General features: G+C 33.8%; 2 protein-coding genes across 2 annotated transcripts; one reads left to right on the top strand and one right to left on the bottom strand.

Moving 5' to 3' along the window:
• Nucleotides 1-5610: 5610 nt before the first annotated feature.
• LOC122606900 (sugar transporter ERD6-like 6) lies at nt 5611-12164 on the top strand. The gene is made up of 18 exons (XM_043779786.1): nt 5611-5925; nt 6960-7022; nt 7114-7203; nt 7315-7374; nt 7472-7537; nt 7624-7689; nt 7775-7850; nt 7931-7995; nt 8491-8583; nt 8683-8766; nt 8846-8930; nt 9668-9714; nt 9811-9873; nt 9960-10019; nt 10526-10591; nt 10685-10744; nt 10867-10981; nt 11872-12164. The coding sequence occupies exons 1-18, from the start codon at nt 5725-5727 to the stop codon at nt 11982-11984; spliced, it is 1473 nt and encodes a 490-aa protein (XP_043635721.1). The 5' UTR covers nt 5611-5724; the 3' UTR covers nt 11985-12164.
• Nucleotides 12165-21962: 9798 nt separating this feature from the next.
• On the bottom strand, nt 21963-23995 carry LOC122606786 (3-ketoacyl-CoA synthase 4). The gene has a single exon (XM_043779641.1). It carries the CDS (start codon nt 23850-23852, stop codon nt 22314-22316), a length of 1539 nt encoding a protein of 512 aa, XP_043635576.1. The 5' UTR covers nt 23853-23995; the 3' UTR covers nt 21963-22313.
• Nucleotides 23996-25741: the final 1746 nt, after the last annotated feature.

Raw genomic sequence — 25741 nt, 5'->3', positions numbered from 1 at the left:
TCAAGACATTACATAGGATTTCATAGCATATCATTATATCGCATACATTGTTACATCTCGTACATCATCATATATCATTGCATATCGTATATCATTACAACATTGCATATCATTTTATCATCTTAGATCATACATCATTTCATATCATCTTTCGTATCATATTATACATATTTCATTTCATATCATCTATCATCTCATGTCATATATCGTTGCAAAACATCTATTATCTCATATCATATATCATTTCATCTATTAAGCATAGATAGCATCTTATATCAGTACATATCATTGGGGTAGCATTTCAGGCTTCAATATGCATCTAAATAGCCCCTATCACCTCCCATATAATCCCGAATACCCATAAGCAAACAAGATACCATTTGGGGAAGTTATTATATGAAAACTATGTTTTTGTTGAACCCTCAGCGTGTCAAAGTAGTGTATCTTACCTTATATCAGCTCACAACAGCTTAAAGTAAGCTTACGGTGCTTGATAAGTATTCCCGGGAACCTAGAAACGAAATATAGGAAAACTAAGCATCAACACGAGTTTTCAGCATAAATATGCTACGTGCGCCGCACCCCTACCCATGGTGCGCCGCACCAACTGAAAGAAAGTTAAGAGGAACATAAAGGTGTGCCGCACCCTATAACGCACTCTCTATCGCACCTCTCCTCGGCCTCAGTTAGTGCGCCACACCTATTGAGAGGTGCGCCGCACCTACTGATGAAAATTGCCACACCTCCTTTCAAAACACTAGGTGCGCCGCACCTACTGGACGAACCAACAACCCTCATTAGTTTTTCACCTAAAACGAAAGCCAATCAAAACCAAACGATCCCAAACCCCATGAACGACTTTTAACCCTCAAAATTCATCCTTTTAAGACTCTAATGATGCCATGAAAACAACCCTTAACATCCAATTGATTTGCAATACAATAACAATCGTTTTAGGTTACCGAATCGATTAAAACTCACGATTTTGACTCCAATCAACCCTCTAAAGACCTAGATCAGTAATGAAACGAATCAAGGGATTGAAAGGACATGAAATCAATGTAATAATACCTCAAATACCTGTAGATTACAAGAAGGATGCAAACGAAGGATCAAAACCTCTTCAAATCACCAAGAAACGATTGTAACACGCAAGAATTGATCAAAGGAAGGGAGGGGGTGCTTTTAGGGATAGAGAAGTGTGTGTGTGATATGAATAATGAAAGAATTAGGGCTAATCACCCCCTAATCTGCTTGACACACTTTTCTAAGCTCACACTTAGACCCCTCAACTTTACAACATTACATTTAGGGCTTAAACGACATGACGAGAATACTTACCGATACATTTAACACATCTTAATCATCTTTGACATCTTAAACACATTAACATATACCTCATTAAGGCATTGAAGCCTTCCACATATAGCACATTAATCACATATAAGCATTAAATCTCTTATAGACTTAACGGACACGTTGTGTTGACTTAACGACTCAAGTCAACCGTTAATAAAAAAAGTTTGGGATGTTACAAAACAGCTCTCTGAAGGTTTGGGGTTTGTTAAGAGGGAGTCGATACCAAATCAGGATAAGGCTCCATAAGTGGTCCGCAAACGGGCAGCGCAGGAAGAGGTGACATGTAGTTTCTTCAGTAGAGTTACACATCGTGCAGAGTGTGGATCTGATGAGAATCTGCCTAAGACTCAACTGGTCAGTGGTTGGTATTCGATTCATCTCGAGACGCCATCCAAAGATATTAACTTTTAAAGGTGCAATACGATTCCATGGGAAGTTCCAATGGTTGGGACCAAAAGTTACTACATTTTTGGGATAAGGGAATTTACCAATATACCATTAATGATTAAGTTACAACATTAGTCTCTTCTTTTTTAAAATATCTAAACTAAAGTTTTACATCAATTTTTTTACATCAGTGATCTACACCACTCGTCGTCGCCGCCATCAACATCGTTCGCCGCAACCACTGCCACGGTTACATTGTGCGGGTACTGTGCTAGTTTATTAAGAAAAAGAAAAAAGAAATATGGTTTTCCTAAATATGACTGTTACACCCGACGTTGGGGAACTAAACTCTATTAAGGGCCCATTTTCTATTTTCGAGTTATGCCCAACTTTTTATTAACATTATCAGACACGACATTTATAAGTATAAGAAATGACTTCTGAATTTGTCCTCTCGTAAAAAAATTTACGACTCCATAGTCCATCCCTAAGCCATCTCCAAATATGCCATAGGTAGGTAACAAACCATTAACCTCTTACGAGAAAAAAAGACCTCATTCAATTCTGGTGTGTAATAAATGTAATATCGTATTCATCTTTAAAGGTTTTGTTGAGGCATGCTACTTTAAATTCTATTGGATATATGCAGGAAAGTATACAAGATTTTTCATAGAAAATCTAAAAGAATAATCACCATTCACTAATGTGAGTCCCAACTATTACTAGATGGTTATTGAAGACACTTCTATGTCAATGGTGAGATTTATTTGCAATACGTCAACTGCAACTGGACGTGCCCAGTTGCTGTGAACAGTATACTAGGTTAATTGGAAGTTACTTATTTAGGTGACAATGACAAATAAGTAAATACAATACAATAATGTAAAGTACACATAATGTAAATTTGGTGAGACAATATGTATTTTTCAATGTGTGTTTTATTTATTGCTTATAAACAAAACACAAGGTTATTGCGGAACCAAGATAATATACGAATGTAAATATCCTAACAACCTATGAAATACAATTGATTTATACTTACAATTTCTCCTAGCAATCGAAACACTTAAAGTTGTGAAATGTTCCTTTTTACAATTGAGAGAATATTGCACAAGTTTACCAAGAATATTGCAAGTATGTGTTTTGCAAAGTTATTTTCTTGCTTGTGCAAGGACCTCTATTTATAGTCGAAGGTTGAGCATTGGAATCTCAACTTCGACGTACAAATATGGTTGACAACACACAAAAGTATTAGTATTTAACTCTTTGTGTGTGCTTAATAAAGTAAGACAAAAGATTGCTTTATTCAACCACTTTACATCCTTGTACTTTTATCCATAGATAAGGTTATTGTCCAGGTAAAAGAATGTAAAGTAAAAGGTCCTTCATCGAAGTCAGTGTAAAGCTTTGTAACTGCCTTTACACTGATGGTCCTCAGTTCATTGATCTGTTGGAATGTCAACTGGGCTTCGCTGCCATTGTCATTCCTTTTCTTCCACTTGATGTCTTCGACTTCAACTGGAATGTCTTCAGGTGTGTTCTTCAGATCTTCAACTGTAAGAAGTCATCAATTGCATAAACTGTATATTGCAACTGGACTCTTCTAATATTTCTGGACAATTCTTCATTCTCCAGTTGTAACTGGAGATGCTTCAGTTTTCTGTAAAACTGGACCTAACAACTAAGTTGGCCTAGTGGTAAAAATTTATTTCTTCATGTAAAGTTATTGCATTTGAATGCTGTCATAATTAACATATCAACATATCTTAATTAAGGTGGTTAAAAATATGGCTAACATCCGGGTAACTTTTTAGCTGTGAAGTTTTATACGAGTAGTTAAGATAAAAAAAAATATTGCACACATGATGATATATTTTGGTTTACACGTTTAGATTGAGACGTTCACGTTCCCAATTCATTTGGTTGTTCCCTCGTCTTGACTCTTTATATAGTTGGCAATCATATGTTTCTTTTTCCCACTCATGTGTTTATGTTTTAGCGGTTCAAAATCAAGACACATGTAAAGAGGTTAATTTTATTTAATGACAAATTTACCTTACTTTATATTACAGTACTTTACAATTCTACTACACATCCAAAAATTAAACTTTAGTCTTTCTTTTCCCTTAGGAACAAAACTTTCTATTATATGGATTGATCACAGATTCATTGTTCAAACATACAGTAAAATTAAATAAGAAAGTTGCTTATATGTCAAAAGGTTGCGAGATGGTTTCCTAGTTAAGCCATATACCGCTAAGTCAAAAACTCACACTCCTCAGATAAATTGAATAGAAAAAAGAAAAAAAAAAATTCATTCTTTATTCACTTCTTAAAAAGTTTAAGTTATTGGTTAACTATATTTTTTGTCTTGTTCCAATACAAATTAGAAACTTCAATAGAAGCCAATTCCATTTAGGTGAGTTAGATAGAAATATCTTCTAAATTCATTATGTGGGCCTCGAAGGTGAGTTTTTCTTAAAGTCTCGGGTTCAAGTTTTGGGTTTCTCATCTCAAGGTATTTTCCATGAGTAAGGAGTTGGAGGTCCAACAAATCGCTGAATAAAATTATCTCCAGCAGTCTAAAATGAAACTAACAAAAAAAAAACAACTTCAATAGATACTAAAGGGACTAGGAGTCATGAATGCCAATTTTTCAATTTTCTAAATCTCATAAATTATATCTTACCAACTCATTTTACCCCTTTAACCCTCCTTTGCGGCGGCAGTACCCATCGACTACCCGTCATGACTCCGTAAGCCCTAAAGTAGTTGATGTATTTTCAATTTGGGGAATGATTAATTCTCCTAAGTAAATAGTCTAATAATCCATTTAACCATGGGATGGTGACAATTCGAAAAATCAAAAAGCAAGATTAAGAAAAAGAATTAATAGATAACACATTTCACATTTTTATAGTTTTAGTAGGATTTTTAGGTTAAGTTTTAAAAAGATTTATCATTTTTTTTTTCCAATTTTTGTTTTAATGTATGTAATGAACCACAACATTTACAAATGTAGGTAACATTCTTTCAATTCATGTTTCAATATCTATACTCTTTTAATAAGCAAACTATCTCACCCCTCTTTTAACACCTCTACCTTTAAAATGTCTTTTATGCCCTCCTAATTTACACTACCCTATTTTTTCTCCATCACGCTCATTACAAACACATACGTTCATCCGATTTCCGATTTTCTCTCCCTCCCCCCTTCTCTGATTTTCTCCTCCCATAAACACCATCCACCACCGCCCCAAATACCACCATCCACCGCCGCAATCCACCTTCTATGTACGCTATCCCCCATAAACACCATCCACCACCGCCCCAAAAACCACCATCCACCGCCGCCGGCTTATTTTTTTTTTCTTTTTCATCGCCGCCGCCCCACAAACCACCATCAAACCACTGACGTTTTTTTCTTATTCCCCACTGCATCGTGCGGGTACAACGCTAGTTCGTAAAAAAATATACTTACGTCGCTCCTTACATGATTTAGACATAAAATAACACGACATTCACTAAATTTTTATCTTTTTAGATACTAAATATTTCATATTAACATTGAAACAAAATTAAAATTTTTTAACTATATGATTAATTTATAACGCTCATTATTTACATGGAAACAAAATAAACAATATTAAATCAATTTTTAAACAAAATCTTTTTCGAAAATAAAGAAATCACTTCACTAAAATTATAACAAAAAAATGCTATTTAAATATTGAAATTACACCGTTAACAGATGAGCTCAAACCCCACCTCTTCGTCCTAATCATCTTTCTTTCATATCATCATCTTGTTTACATTTGAGTAGTCGCCTGTCACTAATTCCCATTCTCTTTCCTTTTTTTTTTTTTTTTTTTTTTCTTTGCGGCATTTCATCAAACACTTTCAACTCATAATTCATGTGAGCCAGTTACATACATATATATACATATATACATACATCAAAACAAATCTAATAAAAAGATGAGTTTCAGGGATGAAAGTAACAGTGAAGATGGCAGAGGAGATCTTAAGAAACCATTCTTACATACAGGAAGTTGGTATAGAATGGGGTCAAGGCAATCAAGTATGATGACGTCATCACAAATGATCAGAGATCGCTCTGTTTCTGTTCTTGCTTGTGTTTTGATTGTTGCCCTTGGTCCTATCCAGTTTGGTTTCACTGTATGCATTATTTTTACCCCCTCTTTGATATATATATATATATATATATATGTTTTTACTGCTGTTCTTTTTTGTTGTCAAGACTTAATTTTGACTTAGTTACAATTAGTTTTGACCCACTTTAGATTTAGTGATTTATGGTAAGTTGCATCTAATGCTTATATTAAGGCTTATGGAGTTATGGGATTATTGAAAATTCAAGAAAAAGTTGATAAGTTCGTTTTAAATGGATCATGAACTTATCGACTTGCAACAACAATAACATGACCCAATCCTTGGGAGGGATATGGGGGAGGTGAGATGTAGACAGTCTTGCCTCTACCTAGAAGTAGAGAGACTGCTTCCATAAAGACCTGCGACCAAAAGAGACAAAGGTAGGAGAGTGTAAAAAGTTTAGTAACTATACCTGTCAGCCGAGTATCACCTGACTACATTAAGAGTTAAGAAGAGTAGCAAACATACCACATAGCACACTTTAGCGCTAAATAGAACATTAGAGCATATTAGACATTAGCATAAAGACATAATAAACATAACCGTCTGCATAAAACCACGCAGATGGGTTGAGAGCAATAGAAATAAAAAGGGTTGGTAACAAGCAGGCATACATACTTATCGACTTGATTATATATATTTAAGGCAGTGAGCTCGAGTAGGAAGGGTGTTCGTTGATGATAATTGGGACGACTAGTTTTATAAAGTATTAACCTCAATGTATTTAGTTTAGATTGACCATATAGAATAACATTTGTGTCAATCTTGAAGTTTTTATAGGAGGTATGCAATCTTATTTTCAAAAATAAAACCCTGGAATTAAAGGCATAAATTTAAAGGTCTAGAAAAGGCTTACTTGGTTAATTCCATCCAATTAAACCACACGCTACTAGAACTTTGATCGAACAGCTAATATAAAATGGAAAACCTGTTTATTTTGATTAGATATTGTTATAATAGCACATTCTCAAGGACAGCCATGCGGAAAATGAGAACATTGTTTTTAGTTTTAATTTTCTTGATGCTTCTTGTTCTTTTAGGGTGGTTATTCTTCACCGACACAAGCAGCTATTATGAGAGATCTTAAACTTACCGTGTCTGAGGTATTTTATCTAATGAACATGCTGTGTCTGAAAGTTTTGGATTTTGATATCTGCTAATGAGAATGAACGGATTTGGGTTACTGGCTTTCAGTTCTCTTTGTTTGGTTCTCTGTCAAATGTGGGTGCCATGGTTGGTGCAATAGCTAGTGGTCAAATTGCAGAGTATATTGGCCGAAAAGGGGTATGCGATTCCTTTTCATTTGATATTTTCAAAAATCATGTGCCTAAGATGAGTTATAGAATACTTGAAAGCTGTAAATGACATATTTAAATTCCTGTGGTCAAAATCCAGTCTTTGATGATTGCGGCTATCCCTAACATCATCGGCTGGCTTTGTATATCATTTGCCCAAGTAAGTTGCTAATCACCGTTCACATAGTTGATCTAAATATGATCTACAGTTTAATAGATGTCTAACCTCATAGTCACGCTGGCTGTGTTTTTCATAGGATACATCATTTCTTTACATGGGAAGGTTGTTGGAAGGATTCGGTGTTGGAATTATATCATATACGGTAACTTTTATTCCTCTAATATATTTTTAAGGAGATTGTTGTTATATATATCATGATACAAGTTATTTTCTGGATATGTTACCAAGGTTCCTGTCTATATAGCCGAGATAGCATCTCAAGACATGAGAGGGGGGTTAGGTTCCGTCAATCAGGTATTACTCTTTCCAGAAATTCGGTATGCACATTTGTATTTCTGAGTACAAATTTATATATACTTCATTATTTCTTGATTTCTAGCTTTCTGTCACAATTGGGATAATGCTTGCTTATTTGCTGGGACTTTTTGTTAATTGGAGAATGCTTGCAATTTTAGGTAATTGTCTACCATTTACCTATCCTTTTTTTTATAATTGGAATAAAGTTGGCAATCTGTTACCGTGTTTCCTTTTGCAGGAACTTTACCCTGCTTAATTTTGATACCTGGTCTCTTTTTTATCCCTGAATCTCCTAGGTGGCTGGTAAGCTAAATGAAGTATATTGGTCTAATTAGAGGGTTCTTTCTAGAGGTGGCAAGATAGGCATGTTCGGTGGGTCGGGTAACAGACCAAATCCAGTTCAGGTAGAAGTGAGCCGTTTTAGTATGAGTCAAAACGACAGCATTCTGTTATGGTTGACCTGATAACCTTTTTGACTAGTTTTTATTGATAAATGCCGCGTTAAATAAGTTTCAGAAAACAATATTATAATAATGATTGATTTATGAGGAAAATAAATGATTTAGGAGGTTGTATGCATTAAAAATAGACCTTGGATGAGTTTCAAATCCTTTGACCTGTTCAACCCATTTGATCCATTTGACCTATCCCCTTCAGCGAAAAATTATATTTTGACCCATATGAGATAAAATGCAACCCAGATTTGGACCCAGTAATAAGTAGCTGGGCCGAAGCCTTTTACTTCTTTCAACTGTAATAGCTCATTAGCTACTGAACAATATTCTCTTATTCTTCCAGGCTAAGATGGGCATGACCGATGATTTTGAATCTTCTTTGCAAGTTCTTCGTGGGTTTGATACTGATATCACCGTTGAAGTAAATGAAATTAAGGTGAATAATAAACTGATTTTCCTGAGAAGTATTTTATGAACTCTTTTATCTTTTTGAAGCCTGATCTTTAATGGGTGGTCAAAATTTCGCATCTTCCAGAGGTCTGTTGCATCTTCGAACAGGAGAAGCGCTACGATTCGGTTTACAGATCTTAAACACAGAAGATATTGGTTCCCTTTGATGGTATGTAGTTGTATGCTTTAATCTTCTGTGCTAACAAAAATTGATCTCTAAATTATCTCAATATCTCCAATGTTTGCAGATAGGAATTGGATTACTTGTCCTTCAACAGCTAAGTGGAATCAATGGTGTCCTCTTCTATGCCAGTAACATCTTTCAAACTGCAGGTCAGTATTTGACATAGGACGGAAGAAATAACAAACCCTCTTATACACATATTTTAAGAGAAGTATTGCCGAATTGCCATGCTTACAAGCAAAGTCTTTATATAGGATAGCAGTCTTTATGAGGATGGGCCTAATTTGGCAGGTTTAACCATAAGTTTGCAATTAAAGTCAGACTAAAATAGCTGAATTTGGCTTATGACTTCATTTGATTAATGATAATTCCTGATATCATGTGTTTATCCTTTTACACAAACAAATGGACAGAAATATTCAAACAGAAAATCTATAATTTGAGGGACAACTTGAAATCAGATCCCGTGGTGAATGCATTTGGGTTCAATGATTCCTATTTTTCATAATGTCTGGCAAGTTTTAACCAAGCATTAGTGTGGACTGTTGTCGACTGTGTCACCTTTCACGTGTTCCAGCTTCTTTCCTGCCTGCTTTCCAAGCTCCCACAGTTCCATGAATGGGTCTGCTTACCTGATATGAGATGTAACCTTTTGTGATTAATATAGGATTTGGATCAACATTAAGTTATCATCAATACCTCATGTGATGTATACAAGGCAAAGAACCAATCAAAATGCTCCTCTTGAAAGCACCATATTTGAAACTGCTAAAAGTATCTATTAAATATTTGTTAATATGGGAATATGGGGTCTTTGAACACAAAATGCAATCCAAGAAACAGGAATTTGATTCCGGTAATTAATTTGATTCCTTTAATCAAACAGGAATTTCTAACAGTGATGCTGCTACATTAGGACTGGGTGCTATCCAAGTAAGCATCAACAACTACTTATAACCTAATTTGTAATTGAAATGGCTTTCGTTACTTGACTTAATTGACTTTTAACCAAAAATATTGCACCATTAGGTTATTGCAACTGGAGTTTCCACATGGTTGGTTGACAAAACAGGCCGTAGGATTCTGCTAACTGTAAGGAACCAATATTACTCATTACATATTTTAAACATTTCTATTCACCCCAACTTAAAGAAAGGAAATATTTTAATGACTTTCAGGTTTCTTCTGCTGGAATGACTCTCAGTCTCATAGTTGTTGCAGCTTCCTTCTTTGTTAAGGTAATCATCTATTTTCTTTCAATTTCTCTTTGCAATTTGGATAAACCCACGATTTGTTCCGTGGAGAGATTTGTGTATAAGTTGTGATTGAGAGGTGGCAAAATAGGCGGGTTATTTAACTGATCAAAACAGGGTGTATTCGAAACACATTGTTTATGGGTCAAAGCTGGCCGGGCTGAGTTGGCCCAGAAACAATTAATATCCACATTATATATAGTTCAGTGACTTCATTCGTTCACCGGAACATTGTTATTACCACAAGAATCTAATTTTATTAATTAAAATGAAAATGATTTAGGGGATGTGGGCATTAAGATTTAAGAATACACTTTCAGAGATTTTCTACACGTTTTCCCTCATTTAGCTAATTTGATATGTTATGGATAACTATAACCAAAATAAGCCCCTTTTACAATAAATGGGATGAAGTGCCACCTATATGGTGAACTCCGGGGACAATTAGTGTGCTATCAATTTTCTTGTTATATTTTGGCAAAACATTTCAGGGTTTTGTAGAAGACAGCTCTCCCTTGTATGCTGCAATGGGTATCTTATCAGTGGTCGGGGTTGTGGTACGTCATAATCTTTTCTCAAAATAGCACGTTGATTGATTTGTTTACTGGATATCTTGTTTTGTATAACTCTAAAAATAAATTCTTGAATAGGGTATGGTAATTGGATTTTCTCTTGGAATGGGGCCGATCCCATGGATTATAATGTCCGAGGTAAAATCTTCTAATCTCTAGCATCATATTGCTACTTCCGTGCTACAAATTCATTGGGGAACTATTGTGCATAGGGGCTTGTTACTTGCTTCATTGCTCATTTATTTTTTACTATCTTGTAGATCCTTCCCGTCAATATAAAAGGACTTGCTGGAAGTACAGCAACATTGGCTAATTGGTTCATTTCCTGGTTGATTACAATGACAGCTCCTTTGCTTTTAGAATGGAGTGGCGGAGGTTTATTCTCCCTCTCTTTCTCTGAATACATATACATAAACATATAAGCAGTTTATCAAATAGTTAAATCAAAATATTTACCTAGTAACCACCCTAGTTGTTAAAATTTTGACCCTTTTTGTTTATGAATGGTTTGGTTTGGGTCATTTTCCTAGAGTTGAAATTAATATAGCTACGAAGGAATTGGGATTGAATGGGTAGACACTAGAAACTCCCCAAACGTGTCTTTCTTATTAGGTTAACCATGGTATCCCACATCCATGGGGTTTGAGGCTTCGAGTCCTACCACCACACATATATTTGTTAAGTAAAATCTCCTAAATCATCATTATTATATATAAAAGATTATGTGAAACTTCAACTCTTAATAATTAAAATTTTGAAATATGGCCAACCAGTTTTTCAAGTCGTCCCATTCCAACGGGCGTCATTACCCTTACCGAAACTAGTTTTTTTCAATGATACACGTCACTAGGTCTGTCAATGAGCCGAACCGAGCTCTAGCTCGTCTCGATAGCTTGACTAGTCTAATGATGAAAAGCTAGATCTGCTCGAAAGTATTTTTATATAAAAAATTACCTACAAATACATAAAATGCTAACAAAACATGATATTAAAAGTCAAGATCTTATTTAGACTCGTCTAATACTGATAAACATTATATAAAGTATGATTTTTTAAGAATAAGTATTCATATTTAGCATAATTTTATATTCCCCCAAATATGTATACATATCATATATTTCGAGCTAGAGTTTGTGCTTGATAATTGTTCGGCTCGAACGAGCCAAACTAGAGTCCGAGCTTAGAATAATTTTATAAAAGCTCAGCCTGTTAAAACTTGAATTCTCAATTTATGGTTGGTTTCTTATGGCTCTTCATTTTGACAGGCACCTTTACTATATACATGCTTATGTGTGCCACGACTGTTGTATTTGCGACCATTTTGGTACCTGAAACGAAGGGCAAGACTTTGGAGGAGATCCAGTTTTCACTGAGATAACATGCTGCTGCTGCTGCTTCATATTTTGGTGTTTAATATTCTATTTGTTTTTGGCGCCTTGTTCTAATCTATTTGGAAGCTGTGATTCTTTCTTTTATGCAATTGCATTACGTGTGCCAATTTGTTGCAATAAAGTTTTAAGAAGAGGTAGAAATAGCAATTGAAGTTGTTTTCGAAAAAGTGAAACTGAAATGCTGAGCGTACTGAATTTGTTGATGATTCATGCTTAAAAAAAAGTTAAAATGCTGAACGTACAGAATTTTTTGAGAACTAAAAAAAAGTTCACTTTGAAACATAGATTGTTAAAATACGGACTGTTAGCTATTGGTATTTTTTTTTTTTGCTTTTCCTTTTTTTTTTTTTTTTAAATTTCAAAATCCAAAAAGTCAAATTACCAAATTTTCGGTAAGCAGCCGAAGTAAAAATATTGGTAGTCCTTTTAATATTAGATCCAGGCGTTTTTGCAATTCCCGTTCAAGATGACTGCCCACCTCTCAATATTCATTTAGTTATTTGGTTAATGTTCTTTATATTATTCTTGGATAAAAATGAAGTTACAAAATTCAGACTAATATGAAGATCAAATGATGAAAAGTCAAGCTCTTATCAGAGTAAAAAGTAAACATGTAATCCTGACGACTTTATGAAGTAAACAATTACTTTGAGACTAGCACAATATAAATGTTTAAATTGTTTTGACGTCTATCAAATTCTTAAACGTGCAATGATGTACATGTTTTAACAATCTTAACGTAAAGAGTGGGTTCTATCGAACGATGGAGTCATCGTGTCATCATGGAGCTGGTATAGTGGGTTCTATCAAACATTCGATGGAATCATCCTGAAGCTGACTTGATAGCGGGACTGATAAGGTCGGTATGACCATCCTCACACTTTCGGAAAAAAAAAAATTTTCAAAAATTTATCATATAATATTTGTGACCTAAAGAAAGATTTACCGTGATGTTATAAGAGACTACTATAAACTACTCCTTTTGCTCATATAATATCATTTTTATTAGTGATTAGTATCCTGAAATATAACAAACTTTGGACGAATATTTATAGTGTGAAATAACTAAAGTCGTGTTCATTGTATGTAATCATCTTTAAATTTTGTGTATTGTATGTAAGAAAATGTATCCGACCAATAAAAAACTAACAAGTGACAGCTATGGGTTGCCACGTATGCATTTTTACATATAATACACATAATTTAAAGATGATTACATACAATGAACACAACTTTAGTTATTTCACACTATAAACATTCGTTCAAAATTTATTACATTTCAAGATACTTATCCCTTTTCACTAAAACTCTTAAACATAACATTGTTGGGCAGGAGATGTAAATTGAATTAGGTTGAAATGGAATGAATAAATGAGTACTATATATGTGAGCCCATTATCTTAGATGCATAAAAAGCCCAAAGTATATGTTTCAACATGTAAGCAACTAGCAAAGAGTCTGCTTAGCCATTAGCATTGCCTTGCGGTTGCGGCAATGACTACATTCCAAGGTTACACTTTATCGTTTCATGTTACGTGTAATAATATAGAGTTTATAGTTCTAGCCAATAATTGAATGTTCATGTAAGTAGAGGGACTAAAGGTGTAATTTTTCTCTTAAACGGTTACTCAACTGCTATATAACGGAATACATATCCAAGCTGAGAATTAAGCTTGATTTGATAGACAATTGTCTCTTCTTCTCTCTGATACATTTTCTTCCCTATCAATTGGTATCAAGAGCCACCGATCATCCGGCGTGCTTTCAATTGCGACTCCGATTAGGTTTCGGATTAAGATTTCGACGACTACTTGATTCTCTTTCTCCTTAAAGTCAGTAGTAATTGGAAATCTTGTTCCTTCTTTTTCGTGAGATTATCTCCGGTGAACTTTTATTCTCCGGTGAACTATCCGATTAAAAAAAAGAAAAAAAAAAGAAATTGCACTCATCAGCAATAGTTGGTTTGGAAATAGAGTGACGATTAGGGCATAAAACAAAATTTTACAGCAGCAACAACATTTAAAGAACAATGGCAGATGCAAGAACGATGATTGAAGTAATAATGTCAATGAGACAAACAGGTACCGTTTCTGATTTCTGTAACACATTTCAAAAATGGTTCAAAAAGGTTCAGATTTCTTAGGGATTTAGTGAGTTCTATGGTATCTATCTCTTTATTTGGGGTTTAGAACCTAAAATTGGGGATATCTTTGAGAATTGGCATCAATATAGTTGCAATAGGGTTGAAGATGTGATCTCTCTTGCTTTGAAAATAGATTCTAATGATTTACAAGATTCTTTTTCACCATTTGATCCTACATCTTCATTTTACAAAAAAGATTTGGAGTTTGACCCTACAGTTACTGTTGATGAATTGATGAAAAATAATGAGTTTTTTAGGAATGGGATGATTCAAGAAACAATTATAGATGAAGTAATTGATGATAAAGATTTAGAAAAAAGTGATCAGGGTGCTGATGTTAAAGATTTTGAAGTGAATTTTGAAATTATGAGTAGTGCATGTGAAGTATTTGATGAAATGCTTAAGCCAATTAGGGATGAAATTGAGGCTCAATTTAGGGATATCTATATTTGTGAGTCTATTTTAAGTGAAAGATCTGCACATAAATTTCCAATTATAGAGGTTAATGATGTGATTGTTGAGATGGATGATCGTAAGAATCTTGTTTCTAGGCAGTTTAAGGATGAATTTGGAAGTTTAAGTTTAGATGTGCTTGTCAAAAATAGTTATGGTGAGGTTATGGTATTCCAATCTTTTGGTAATATTGTGTATTTTCATTATTTTCTGGGACAAAAATCTTTGAAGGAAGGAGTATTTGGTATGGGAATGGTTACGCACAATTTTGGTTGGAAACCGGGATGGTTATATAGTATTACTCATATAGGAAATGTGACATGGTTGAAGAATGGAGTGGATCGCTTTAGCTATGAGTTTGTCACATTGTTGAATGATGGAATGAATCTTAGTAGCTATGAGTTTTTGGTTTGCCAATATAATAGTAGAAGGATAGTGAGTTTAAGCATGAGCGTAAAGACTATACAACTTGTTTTTGCAATTGAAAGTTTTGGTTGGAAACCGGGTTGGGATAGTATTGATGATCAATTAGAGAAAGATGGAGATCATGTTGTGGTTTATGAAGGACATGAATATGGACTGGTTTTAGTTGGAATTCATAAGGGAATTTATGTTGCAGATTTTATGCCAAATGAGTATCATTTTATTCATAAAGAGCTACAAAGGTTGTTAAGGGGGGATAGCGGAAACCAACATGCTGTAGTTGTTGTTGTTTTACTAAACGTTTTGGGAGCCCAGACTGCAAATATTGTTGTTGTAGTTGTTTTGAGAACCTGCTGCAAATATTCTAGTCTAGAAAGAGAATGGGTGCCTTACTTGTTGATTAAGTGTTCAAAAGCAATTCTAAAACCAGTGGCAATATGGTCTGTTGGTTGCATATTTGTTGAAGTAGTCACTTATACAACTATATTTGCTGGAGAGCTTCAACATTTGCTATCCACTTTCAGCTTGCTGAGTATTCCTAAAAAGGAAATCTGTCCAGGAGGGTATGAAGCCAACGATCAGCTTGATTGGAACTGCTGTTGGACCATCATTAAGAAGGAAGTAAACACTGGTATTAGTTTTGATGGTTGGTTGGATGTGGAGACAAGTAGTATTGAGGAATGGGTTAGACATCTTGGAGAAAAACCAGAAAAGGGTCATTATATTGGTCAATGGAAGCATGGCATAATTCTTGGTTGTGATGTTGATCCTTCAGAGTTTCATTCTGTAGCAAATATGGAGGCAAGAAAGGCTCGAATGTTTCTTTACAAGCCTGATAGAATGAGACTGGCACATATTGGTGCACTAGTTCAGCAACAAATGTTACCCAACGAGCAACAATCTAGGCAAACTGTTGCTAAACAAGTACACTTGCACTTAGGAAGGTCTATTAGTGGATATAGTGAACACATTAATCCTAAGAGTCTTGCATTTTTTTTGGGTTCGTCAGAATCATTTGATATAACAAGTGTTGAAGAAAAGCAAGAATCACATAAGCAAGATTCACTGAAGCAGGTCTTTCCAACGTACACTCTGGTCAAAAGTCAAGACAATCTGATAGTCTCGAAACAGCAACTACGGCTGCAATTACAAGTGTTGCAGTGCAAGACTACCAACTGTTGTGGTCTTCACCATTGTAATAACGCACAGGCTTTGCTCATGGACTTGATGAAAAATATTGAAGTTAGCATTCGTGCTCTACATGGAAATATAATTAAGTTGTTGGTATATGCTGGAAAATACAACCTCGTTTGTAAATGGTTGGGCAACTCGAGATGGGTTCATGCTATGAAAAGTTCCAGATGCCTCAAACACAAGGGGGGTTAGAATCCAATTTAGTTGAACTGGATCAAACTGTCGTGCAACCGTTTCTTACTGTAGGATGTCAGACTCCATTGAATCAAATTGGTCAGGTAGTAATAAAAGACGAGATGACTCAATCATTAACTAACTTTGGTGGCAGTCCTGAATCTTATATCAAGGCTTTGATGGGGAAACGTGGAGGCTTTGGAAAAGCATCTTTTCAGAATGCTTCCACGGAACTTGATCATATCCTTTTATATGGCCATCGAGAAGTGATCTTCTATTTGCCTCCATGTACTTGTGATTCAAGAGATGTAATAGATACTATTCAGATTAATATTGATGGAAAAATGGAATTAGACACATACCTATCTGCGATTATGAGTGTAGACAACACTATAAAGCTTAAGGACGGCCAATGTCAATGGTCAAGGGCTGCTTTAGATAATGTAACCCAAAGAATATCTGATCAGCTGATAGTAGATTATGCTAGCAACATAATGATCATAGAAGCCTTTAATAAGCACATGTTTTGTGAAAGGAGTGAAGGGGAACATCTTCAAAGGAATCATTTTGCATTCAGGCGGCGGAAGGGACTGCACCAGAAGGTGAGTTTGATGACTTTACAATGCATTTAACCGGATTGCCAAACAAGCAAAGAATTCGAATTCAGAAGCGTTTAAAAGACTGGTTTTGGTTCTTTGAGAAGTTACAAGTTGGACAGGGTTGAGGAAGGTTCCATGACTTTGATTTTTGAGGACAAAAATCTTATACGGGGGAAGTATTGTTACGTGTGATAATATACAGTTTATAGTTCTAGCCAATAATTGAATGTTCATGTAAGTAGAGGGACTAAAGGTGTAATTTTTCTCTTAGACGGTTACTCAACTGCTATATAACGGAATACATATCCAAGCTGAGAATTAAGCTTGATTTGATAGACAATTGTCTCTTCTTCTCTCTGATACATTTTCTTCCCTATCATTTCATCATCTCCACTTAATAAATCTCGGGCTTAATTTATGAAAAAGAAATAGAAAAGTGAAGAAGATAACATGAGTGGAAAGAAAAGAAAGATATCTAAAAATAACAAGTTCCATATTATCATTTGGATCTTGTTAGACGATAATGAATAAGTCAGAAATCATTGTTTTACAAAAATAATTGTGACGGAGATATTGTTATGTGAAGGGTGTCGGTTGACCCCATTCAATAGCATATTTCAGCTTTTAAGTTTATCAACAAGTATGATCGCCAGACACGACCTCCTCTCCAATAAAATATGCTCCCACCACGACATTGTTAATAGGAATTGTTAATAGAAGTAGCAGAAGACTTATATAAATGTGACAAATGTGACGTTAAGGTCTTAAAGTTCGATCTCTACTTATTACAAAAAAATACAATTTTTTTTAAGATATCTGTTATCAATGAAACAATGAAGCCTAAGATCATATGTGATGTTCTAAAGACGCTAGTTCGATTCTTCAAGATGTCTAGATCATGTGAGGATTAAGATAAATATATTATATTGACATCATATGACTCATACGGAATGGTCGATGACTATCCAATTATGGTACCAGATCTTGATTTCCCATTGTTTTTTTTGTTTAATGAACCTAATAGTATCTTTCATTAAATATATTGGGATGTTAAGAGTTTATCCTCAGGTTTTCGATATTTTGGGCGATGCAATTTAAAAAAATTAAAATATGCCTCATGTCGATGCAATTAAAATATACCTCCTAGTAAACAAACAACACTAATTTTTAGAGTGCAGATCCTCGTGCCAATTTTTGTTTTTAAGGGAAATAGTTACAAAACTTGCCGCTTTTAGTAAATAAACTATGCAATTAAAATATTCCTCATAGTAAAGAAACAACACCATTTTTCTAGAGCGCAGATCCTCATGTTGATTTTTATACTAGGAAAATAGTTACAAACTTACCCCTTTAATAAATAAATTCTGAATCAAAAGTTGATTATTTATGATATACATAAAAATTGATCAAGTAGTATCATTTTGTTGGGTTAATTTGAAACTAAGCTCTTTACTCTAATTATTTGAGTATCTTGTATTCTCGACCAAAGAAAACTTATCATTATGCTCGTGCACTTTGCGTTATCAATTATAAAATCATGATCCTCAATAGATCATTAGCCAGAGTACAAAATTATGCTCAATGCCTAAGATGGATATTCGAGTTGCAAATTGAATATAAAAGCATTTAAACTATGGTTTTGGAACATGGGAATGGAATAATTCCTACTTAACCAAGTCACCATTGTCTCTGGTATGGTTCATCTTCATTCGTCTTTGTGGCACCACCCCTCTTATTCAGTTATTTGTGTCGGCAATTGCTTCCTTCTCTTGTCACCACCAAAGTGCGGTTGCTCGTTGCATATTAACAAACTGTTTTTACTGTTTGAACTAAAGAGACTAATAGCCAATATATCTAGCTTTACACGAAAATATAGTAAATTTTTGGACCAACTATAACTTGGATGAGTATGTGTAGCAAAAGCAAAACTATTAGTCGGAAGCAAGTAAGCTATTTAGATATTTCTGAAAATTTAACAAAATAACTAAAGATGTTAATAAAAAGTGTAAACTAACAAGAATATGATAAAATCTAATAATTAATAATAAAATTAATTGGTAGTTATTTAATTTAAAAGGGGTATTATTGTAAATTGATTATTTAAAAGTTCCAACTTCTAGAAGTTAAAGTAAAAGCTTGAAGCTCTTATAATTAAGGATATGTTTGGCAGCAAGCTTTTTGAAGCTTTTAAGAGCTTCAAGTTTCAAGCTTTTATAAAAAAGCTCCTATCTAATGAATAGTTTCGTTTGGTCATAAAATTTAAGGAAAGGCTTCAAGCTTTTAAATGGTGAAATACAGCTTGAAGCTCAACGCTAATCATACTAGCGTTTTGGGAATGGAAGTAGCTTTTCGTCTATTATCATAAATAGCCTTCTAATGACTTTACACTTCAAGTTCTCTGTTATTTTACGGACAAATCTATCCATTCTCCAAGTAACAAACAAGAGGGAAATATTTGTGGCAATGCTAAGCATATAAAAGTATTCTTATATAGAGTAATCTTATGATACCAAGTAAAACATTTATATATTTTTTAATGTATTTTTACGTATAGGTATTGAGTTAAATTATGGTGTTGAGTTAAATTATGTATAGTTTATATATTTACAAAACAAGCATCGTTATTTTCATTAGTATATAAGGGAAAGTGAATGTGGTGTTATCTCATATTCAACTCAGATAAAAAACTGCTTACATTTTGATTTTTTATTCCATAAAAATCATGGAAACCCAAATTTATTTATTCATTATACACAAAATATTTAAAAAATAATAGGTGAAATGCCCAAGTATAATGTGCATACACAAATTGATATTATTATGGCTACATTTGCGTTGCATAACTATATTCGTAATTCTCAAGAAGACAACTTGTTTACTACAATTGAATAATATCCCAATTACATACCACGAGATGAACTACATGATGTTAGTAACCGTGACACAAGCATCAACGGTGTATCTGGGGGAAGAACGAATATTTCGTAACAACATTGCTACTCTGATATGGAATGCACGTCATTAATGATTAGTATTATTATATTATGTTTTCGAGTGTTTGTGAACGATTATGTTTTACTTTGTTAAAATGACCATGCAATATTTAATTATGAAAGAAATTACGTGTATGTCTATTTTTGTCATTTTACATATATTGTTAACAGCTACAACTACTTTGTCAAACACCTAAATTTATCTAACAACTATAGCCTCCAACTTTTAGTTACAACTACCAGCTTTCAGCTATCAGCTACCAGCCACCAGCTACCAGTTATCAACCACCAACTGGTTTTGCCAAACACACCTTAAACCAGCTAAATTTTTTATTTAGTAGGAATTTTTCCATCAAAAGCTTCTAAAAACTTCTTCCCTAGTCATATATTCTAAATACACAATTAAAAACTTCTTACCAAACGATATATTGTAAAAAACGCAAAACACAATATCAACAATATCCGTATTTTTATATATACTAAAAGATAAGTGACGTAATAAATTATTAAGTAATTATAAACTTCAATTTGATAAAATTAAGATTTGATGATATCATAATTCCTAATTAAAATATAAATTATGGACCCACATAAAAGTTATTATATACTAAAAACAACTAATGTTTAAATAATGTTTTTTAATAAAAGTAAAATAAAGAATACGTTATAAAGAATACGTTTTTGTTAATGCTTATCATTTGTTTCAAATCACTCCATTGTTTTAGATATACATTTTTGAAGCTTATCATATAAATAAAATTTTTATATTTATTTATTTCGGTTATTAATATTAATAATAATACTTACCTTATATATCTATTCTTTTAGATATATTATTTATTAATTTCGCTAATATTAAATATTATTTTTTTTATATAAATTGGAGCTTAAAAATAAAACTAAAACACACGAAATCATTGAAAACCCCACAACAGTGGTTACTTTGATTGTTTATAACAAACATGGCTAACGAAAATAAAATTATTTTTTTGCAAGTCATCAATAAGAACTCAGTCAATTGTGTAATCAAAGTTAAATATTGTTTTCGTGGAATATTTGGTATAAAAAAAACCCTGCTAAAGCATTCAGCCTTAATATAATTTACCATTGATATTTACATTTGAATATCTCAATTCATCTTTAAGTATATTTTTATATTTAACATATAAATACTTTTTTGTTCCATATACTAATTCTTATATTTGTAAACCTGTGTATTTGACACGGGTCTAAAATCTAGTAGAATAAGATAATACACCTGAAATTTGAAAATGCACATGAACAATTTTTCTAATTTTGTGGCTTGTTTGAAGTTTTCAAACACCTAATCCATCAATTAGTTATACTAAAAGATCATGAAGAGTTTAGAAGTTGTACGAATCATCTACCAAGTTAGATTTTATATGTTATCATTAGAAAATAAATACCCAAAAAAGTCTGAATATATCCATTAAAAACTTCTCAAAGCCAAAAGTTGTCGACACAAAATAAAGTTGGGAATTATTCTCATAAAAAGCTGTCATCCCTACTACAGTCACCTTCAAATGGTCCACAAAAATTCTCATGAAACATATATGATTATATGCTATTGTAATACATTTATTTTCAATGGTCATCCCTTAAAACCGCATTTATCATAAAATTTCATATTATTGTATTATATAAAATACTTTAAAGTCATGTTTCTTTTTTACTTAATATACTAATATACTATTAAAAACTTAATATATATTCCATTAAGTTTCATATATTTTTTTTTATTTAATAAAAAAAAAACTATCAATTATAAATTTTTTACTTAATACATACAGATATTATTATATATTTAATCATTTAATACACTTAAAAAAAAGTCCTAAAACCATACCATTGTAAATTACAATACTCCAAAACATACTTGACAGTATACAACCAAATTAAAATGGTATACGGAATCAACATTTTTTAATGCAGAGTAAATCAATATCAATGATACATGGATAACAGTACGAATAATAATAATGTATATAATATAAAGATATAATATACTCATGTTACATGCCATATATATTGTTTGTTTCATAAATGCTAAATATCGAAACATAACAATTGTTTCATAAATCTGAATAAATTGGTATCCAAAAAAGCACACAGAAAAAAAACTAGCAAATGGAAGTAACTAAAATGATCAAAAACAATACAATGAACGGGAGAACGCGAACTAAAATACCAGCACAAGGCTAAAACCCAGCATGCCTCTCTGGTAGTAGAATCCGACCTTGAAGCTACACACCGAAATCTGCATTTCAGCTATACCGAAAACTGAATCTGAATACCAGTTTTGAACGTTAATGAACATTAAGAGACTATTTCAACAGGATACTTGTTGATACAATCAGCCCATGGACTGTGTTCTGATGGTTTCACATTCCTTACCGCTTTCCAAACCGCACTGTTACACTTGAACCCACTTCCGAATGCAATCTGCCAAACTCTATGACCCTTTCGTACCCTCCCCTTACCTTCGATATACGCCAACTCATACCAAATAGAGCTCGAAGACGTGTTTCCAAACCTATGAAGCGTCATTCTAGATGCCTCCACATGCGTCGGCGACAACTGCAAATTCTTCTCTAGCTCGTCAATCACAGCTCTCCCACCCGCATGTATACAAAAATGCTCAAACGCTAATTTGAAATCAGGAATATAAGGCTTGACTTTATTGTTGAACAGTTTTTTAGCAATCAACGTACAAAAGAACAAAAGCTGTTCACTAATCGGAAGAACAAGAGGACCTAAAGTCGTGATATTAGTTTTCAAAGCACCACCAGCAATCGCCATCAAATCTTTTGACAAGGAAACCCCTGTTTTCCCATTATCATCTTGCTCTTGATACACGCACCGAAATGCTTTTTCATCCGACCCACGATGAGTTCTCACCACATGAACAAGCTGATACTTAGCTCTAGACTTATCCCTAGATTTATTCGACAACAAAACCGCCGATCCCCCAACTCTAAACAAACAATTCGGAATCAACATCGACTTCTTATTCCCGAAATACCAATTTTGGGTAATATTCTCCGTACTAACAACAACGGCATACGTATTCCTATGAACTTGCAACATATCTTTCGCTAAGTCAACCGCTATCACCCCTGCACTACACCCCATCCCTCCAAGATTAAAACTCTTAATATTCCCTCTCAACTTATACTTATTAACAATCATCGACGACAAAGAAGGCGTCGGATTAAACAAACTACAATTCACGACAAGAATCCCTACATCTTTCGGCTTAATACCCGTACTAGAAAACATCTTATCTAGCGCGCCGAACATAACCTGTTCGGCTTCTTCCCTCGCAGCCGCCATAGTCGGCTGCGGGGGAATCGCATGCATTGCCGCGGGGACATAAGTTTCTTCGCCTAAACCAGATCTTTCCAAGATCTTCCTTTGAAACTCTAAAGCGGAATCATCGAAATCACCGGTTAACCTCGAATGTCTCATAAAACGTTCATATGGGGCTTTAAGGTGGTCGGGTGGTCGGTAACAAGCATAATCAATCAAGTAAACGGGTTTGGGTCGGGTCATGATATAAAAAGTGGATCCAAATACTAAAACAGTAGATATAATTATAATACTAACTAGATTATATTGTAAATGATACCATAATACTTTAATATCATCTGGGTTCATTTGAGATGCATTTATAATTATAACAATCATTATAGGGATTAAACATAAAGTTAATAAATTAGATATTAAATAATGATAGCCTAATTTCACATACTTGAGATTAACAGTTTGTAAAAAATCAGGTAGCCGGCGGTGGTGGTTGATCTGAACGGCGGCGCTGTCACCACCACCGATCAGATTTGTGGTTTCTCCGGGCATGACGGTGGTGGGGTTTGTGAAGTCAAATACTTGGGAAAATATTTTATAATGGGAATGAGTGAAGGTTTATTATTTATTTATATGAAAATTTTAGAGTAAAGTTTTTTGAATGAGTGATTTGAAGGAAAGAAATAATATAAATATATAATAATAATATATGAAATATATTATTCAAAAAAATCGGTGTGTGACTGTGAGTGCATGTGAGTGTTTGTGAGTGGGGAATAGAATAGAATAGAATATAATCTAATGTGGAGATAGAGAATGTGGGGCTTTTTATAGTTGTTTTTATATGGTTTTGGTTTGTTAATTATCAAGATATAGTTGTTATCAACAAAGCTCGTAAACAATATCCTTTTTTTGTTTTAAGTGATTGAAAATGAAAATTACATATGTATATTTATAGACACTAATCACAGATTTTATTTTAGAAGCATGAGATCACGGTAATTTCTAAAGTTCGGGGATTATAGGAGTTTTGTTTAGGCTATAAGGAGTGGGGCAACCCTTGAGGGGGGAGATATCCACCATGTGGCGCCATGTAAGCAAGAAAGTTTGTTAGGAAAATGGGAGAGTGAGACAACTTTTGAGGGTGGGGGACTTTGGACATGTGACATTCATTGATTGGTTGGGGTGATATTAAAGTAATGTTATAGAGTGCACGAGAGGGAGAGTGGGCGAAAGAAATATTCCGCCACTTTTAGTTTTGGAGCTTAATTGGCTAAAAGGGGGGTGTAGGTGGCAAGATTTGGACGAAATGGAGGGGAAATCCGCCCCACTCCGTTTAACCTTACGTGACTACTTACGTTGAATGTGTCTATATCGATTAAAACAAACAAATCGACTATGTTAATCTATGGGCTTCATCTTAAATTCTTAATGATGGGAACAATTCTATTCAGCAAGCCTATTTATTACTTTACTCCGTATTTAACATACTATATACGAGTATTTTATTCCGTCATACGAGTACTAATTCGGTAAATAAGTAGTACTTAATATTATTTTTTTTATGAGTTTTAACTCTCAATACCGTCGTCCACGGTGTATGAAAGAGATTAAAATGTAGACATTATTTTATCTATTTAAGGTACTTTTAGCTTCTACAAAAGATAGAAAGGGACTTTCAAACCTTACTGGAAATAGGGATTGAACCTTTAATTCGGTCTTCAGAGGTAGCGACTCCAAACAATTGATTTAGCCAAGTTTGTTATATTTGTTATACTACGTTAGTGCCTACTTAAGTTTGTTATATTTTTCTTGATATACTTTCGGTACATACTTTTAGTTTGCTGAAAATATAATGTTTATTTATTTTATTTTGTTTAATGAAAAGCTAAAAAATTGACAATATCCCTGGTTCGACTTTACATCATGACATCAGCGCATATGGTTTGTTTGACCAGTCAAGCCGTTTAACATGTCAAGGTAAACATGTCATGGGTTGAGGTTGTTATGTGTTAGAGGCTTGGAGCGTGTATATTTTGACTTTTGTTTGGATCCATTCACAAATGGCACAACTGGACGTAATAAAATTACTGTTTTGAGTTTTAATCTGATATCTAAAAAACAAATTAGGGTCAACGAGGAGGCATCTCAGGTTTTACCCAAGATCTTGAGTTTGATTTTTAGGGATGACAAGTATTGAGTGTTTTCCTCCAAATACTTGTAACGGCCCATGGTCAACATCTTGTTGTCTAGGGTACGTGCAAGGCTTCACCATTATACGGTGAGGTTTCCCTGATGTTACATACCGACTGAATGTTGGAAAAAAAAAAAACAAACTAGGATCTCATATTTTACATCTATATCTATATCTATATGTAACTAAAAGAGAATAAATGTTTACATATGTGGCACTTTTCTTTTCATGCCATTTTGTTTAGGTG

Source organism: Erigeron canadensis, chromosome 7 (assembly GCF_010389155.1).
Source record: "Erigeron canadensis isolate Cc75 chromosome 7, C_canadensis_v1, whole genome shotgun sequence".
Lineage (NCBI taxonomy): Eukaryota > Viridiplantae > Streptophyta > Magnoliopsida > Asterales > Asteraceae > Erigeron > Erigeron canadensis.
This window is presented reverse-complemented; position numbering and strand designations above follow the sequence as displayed.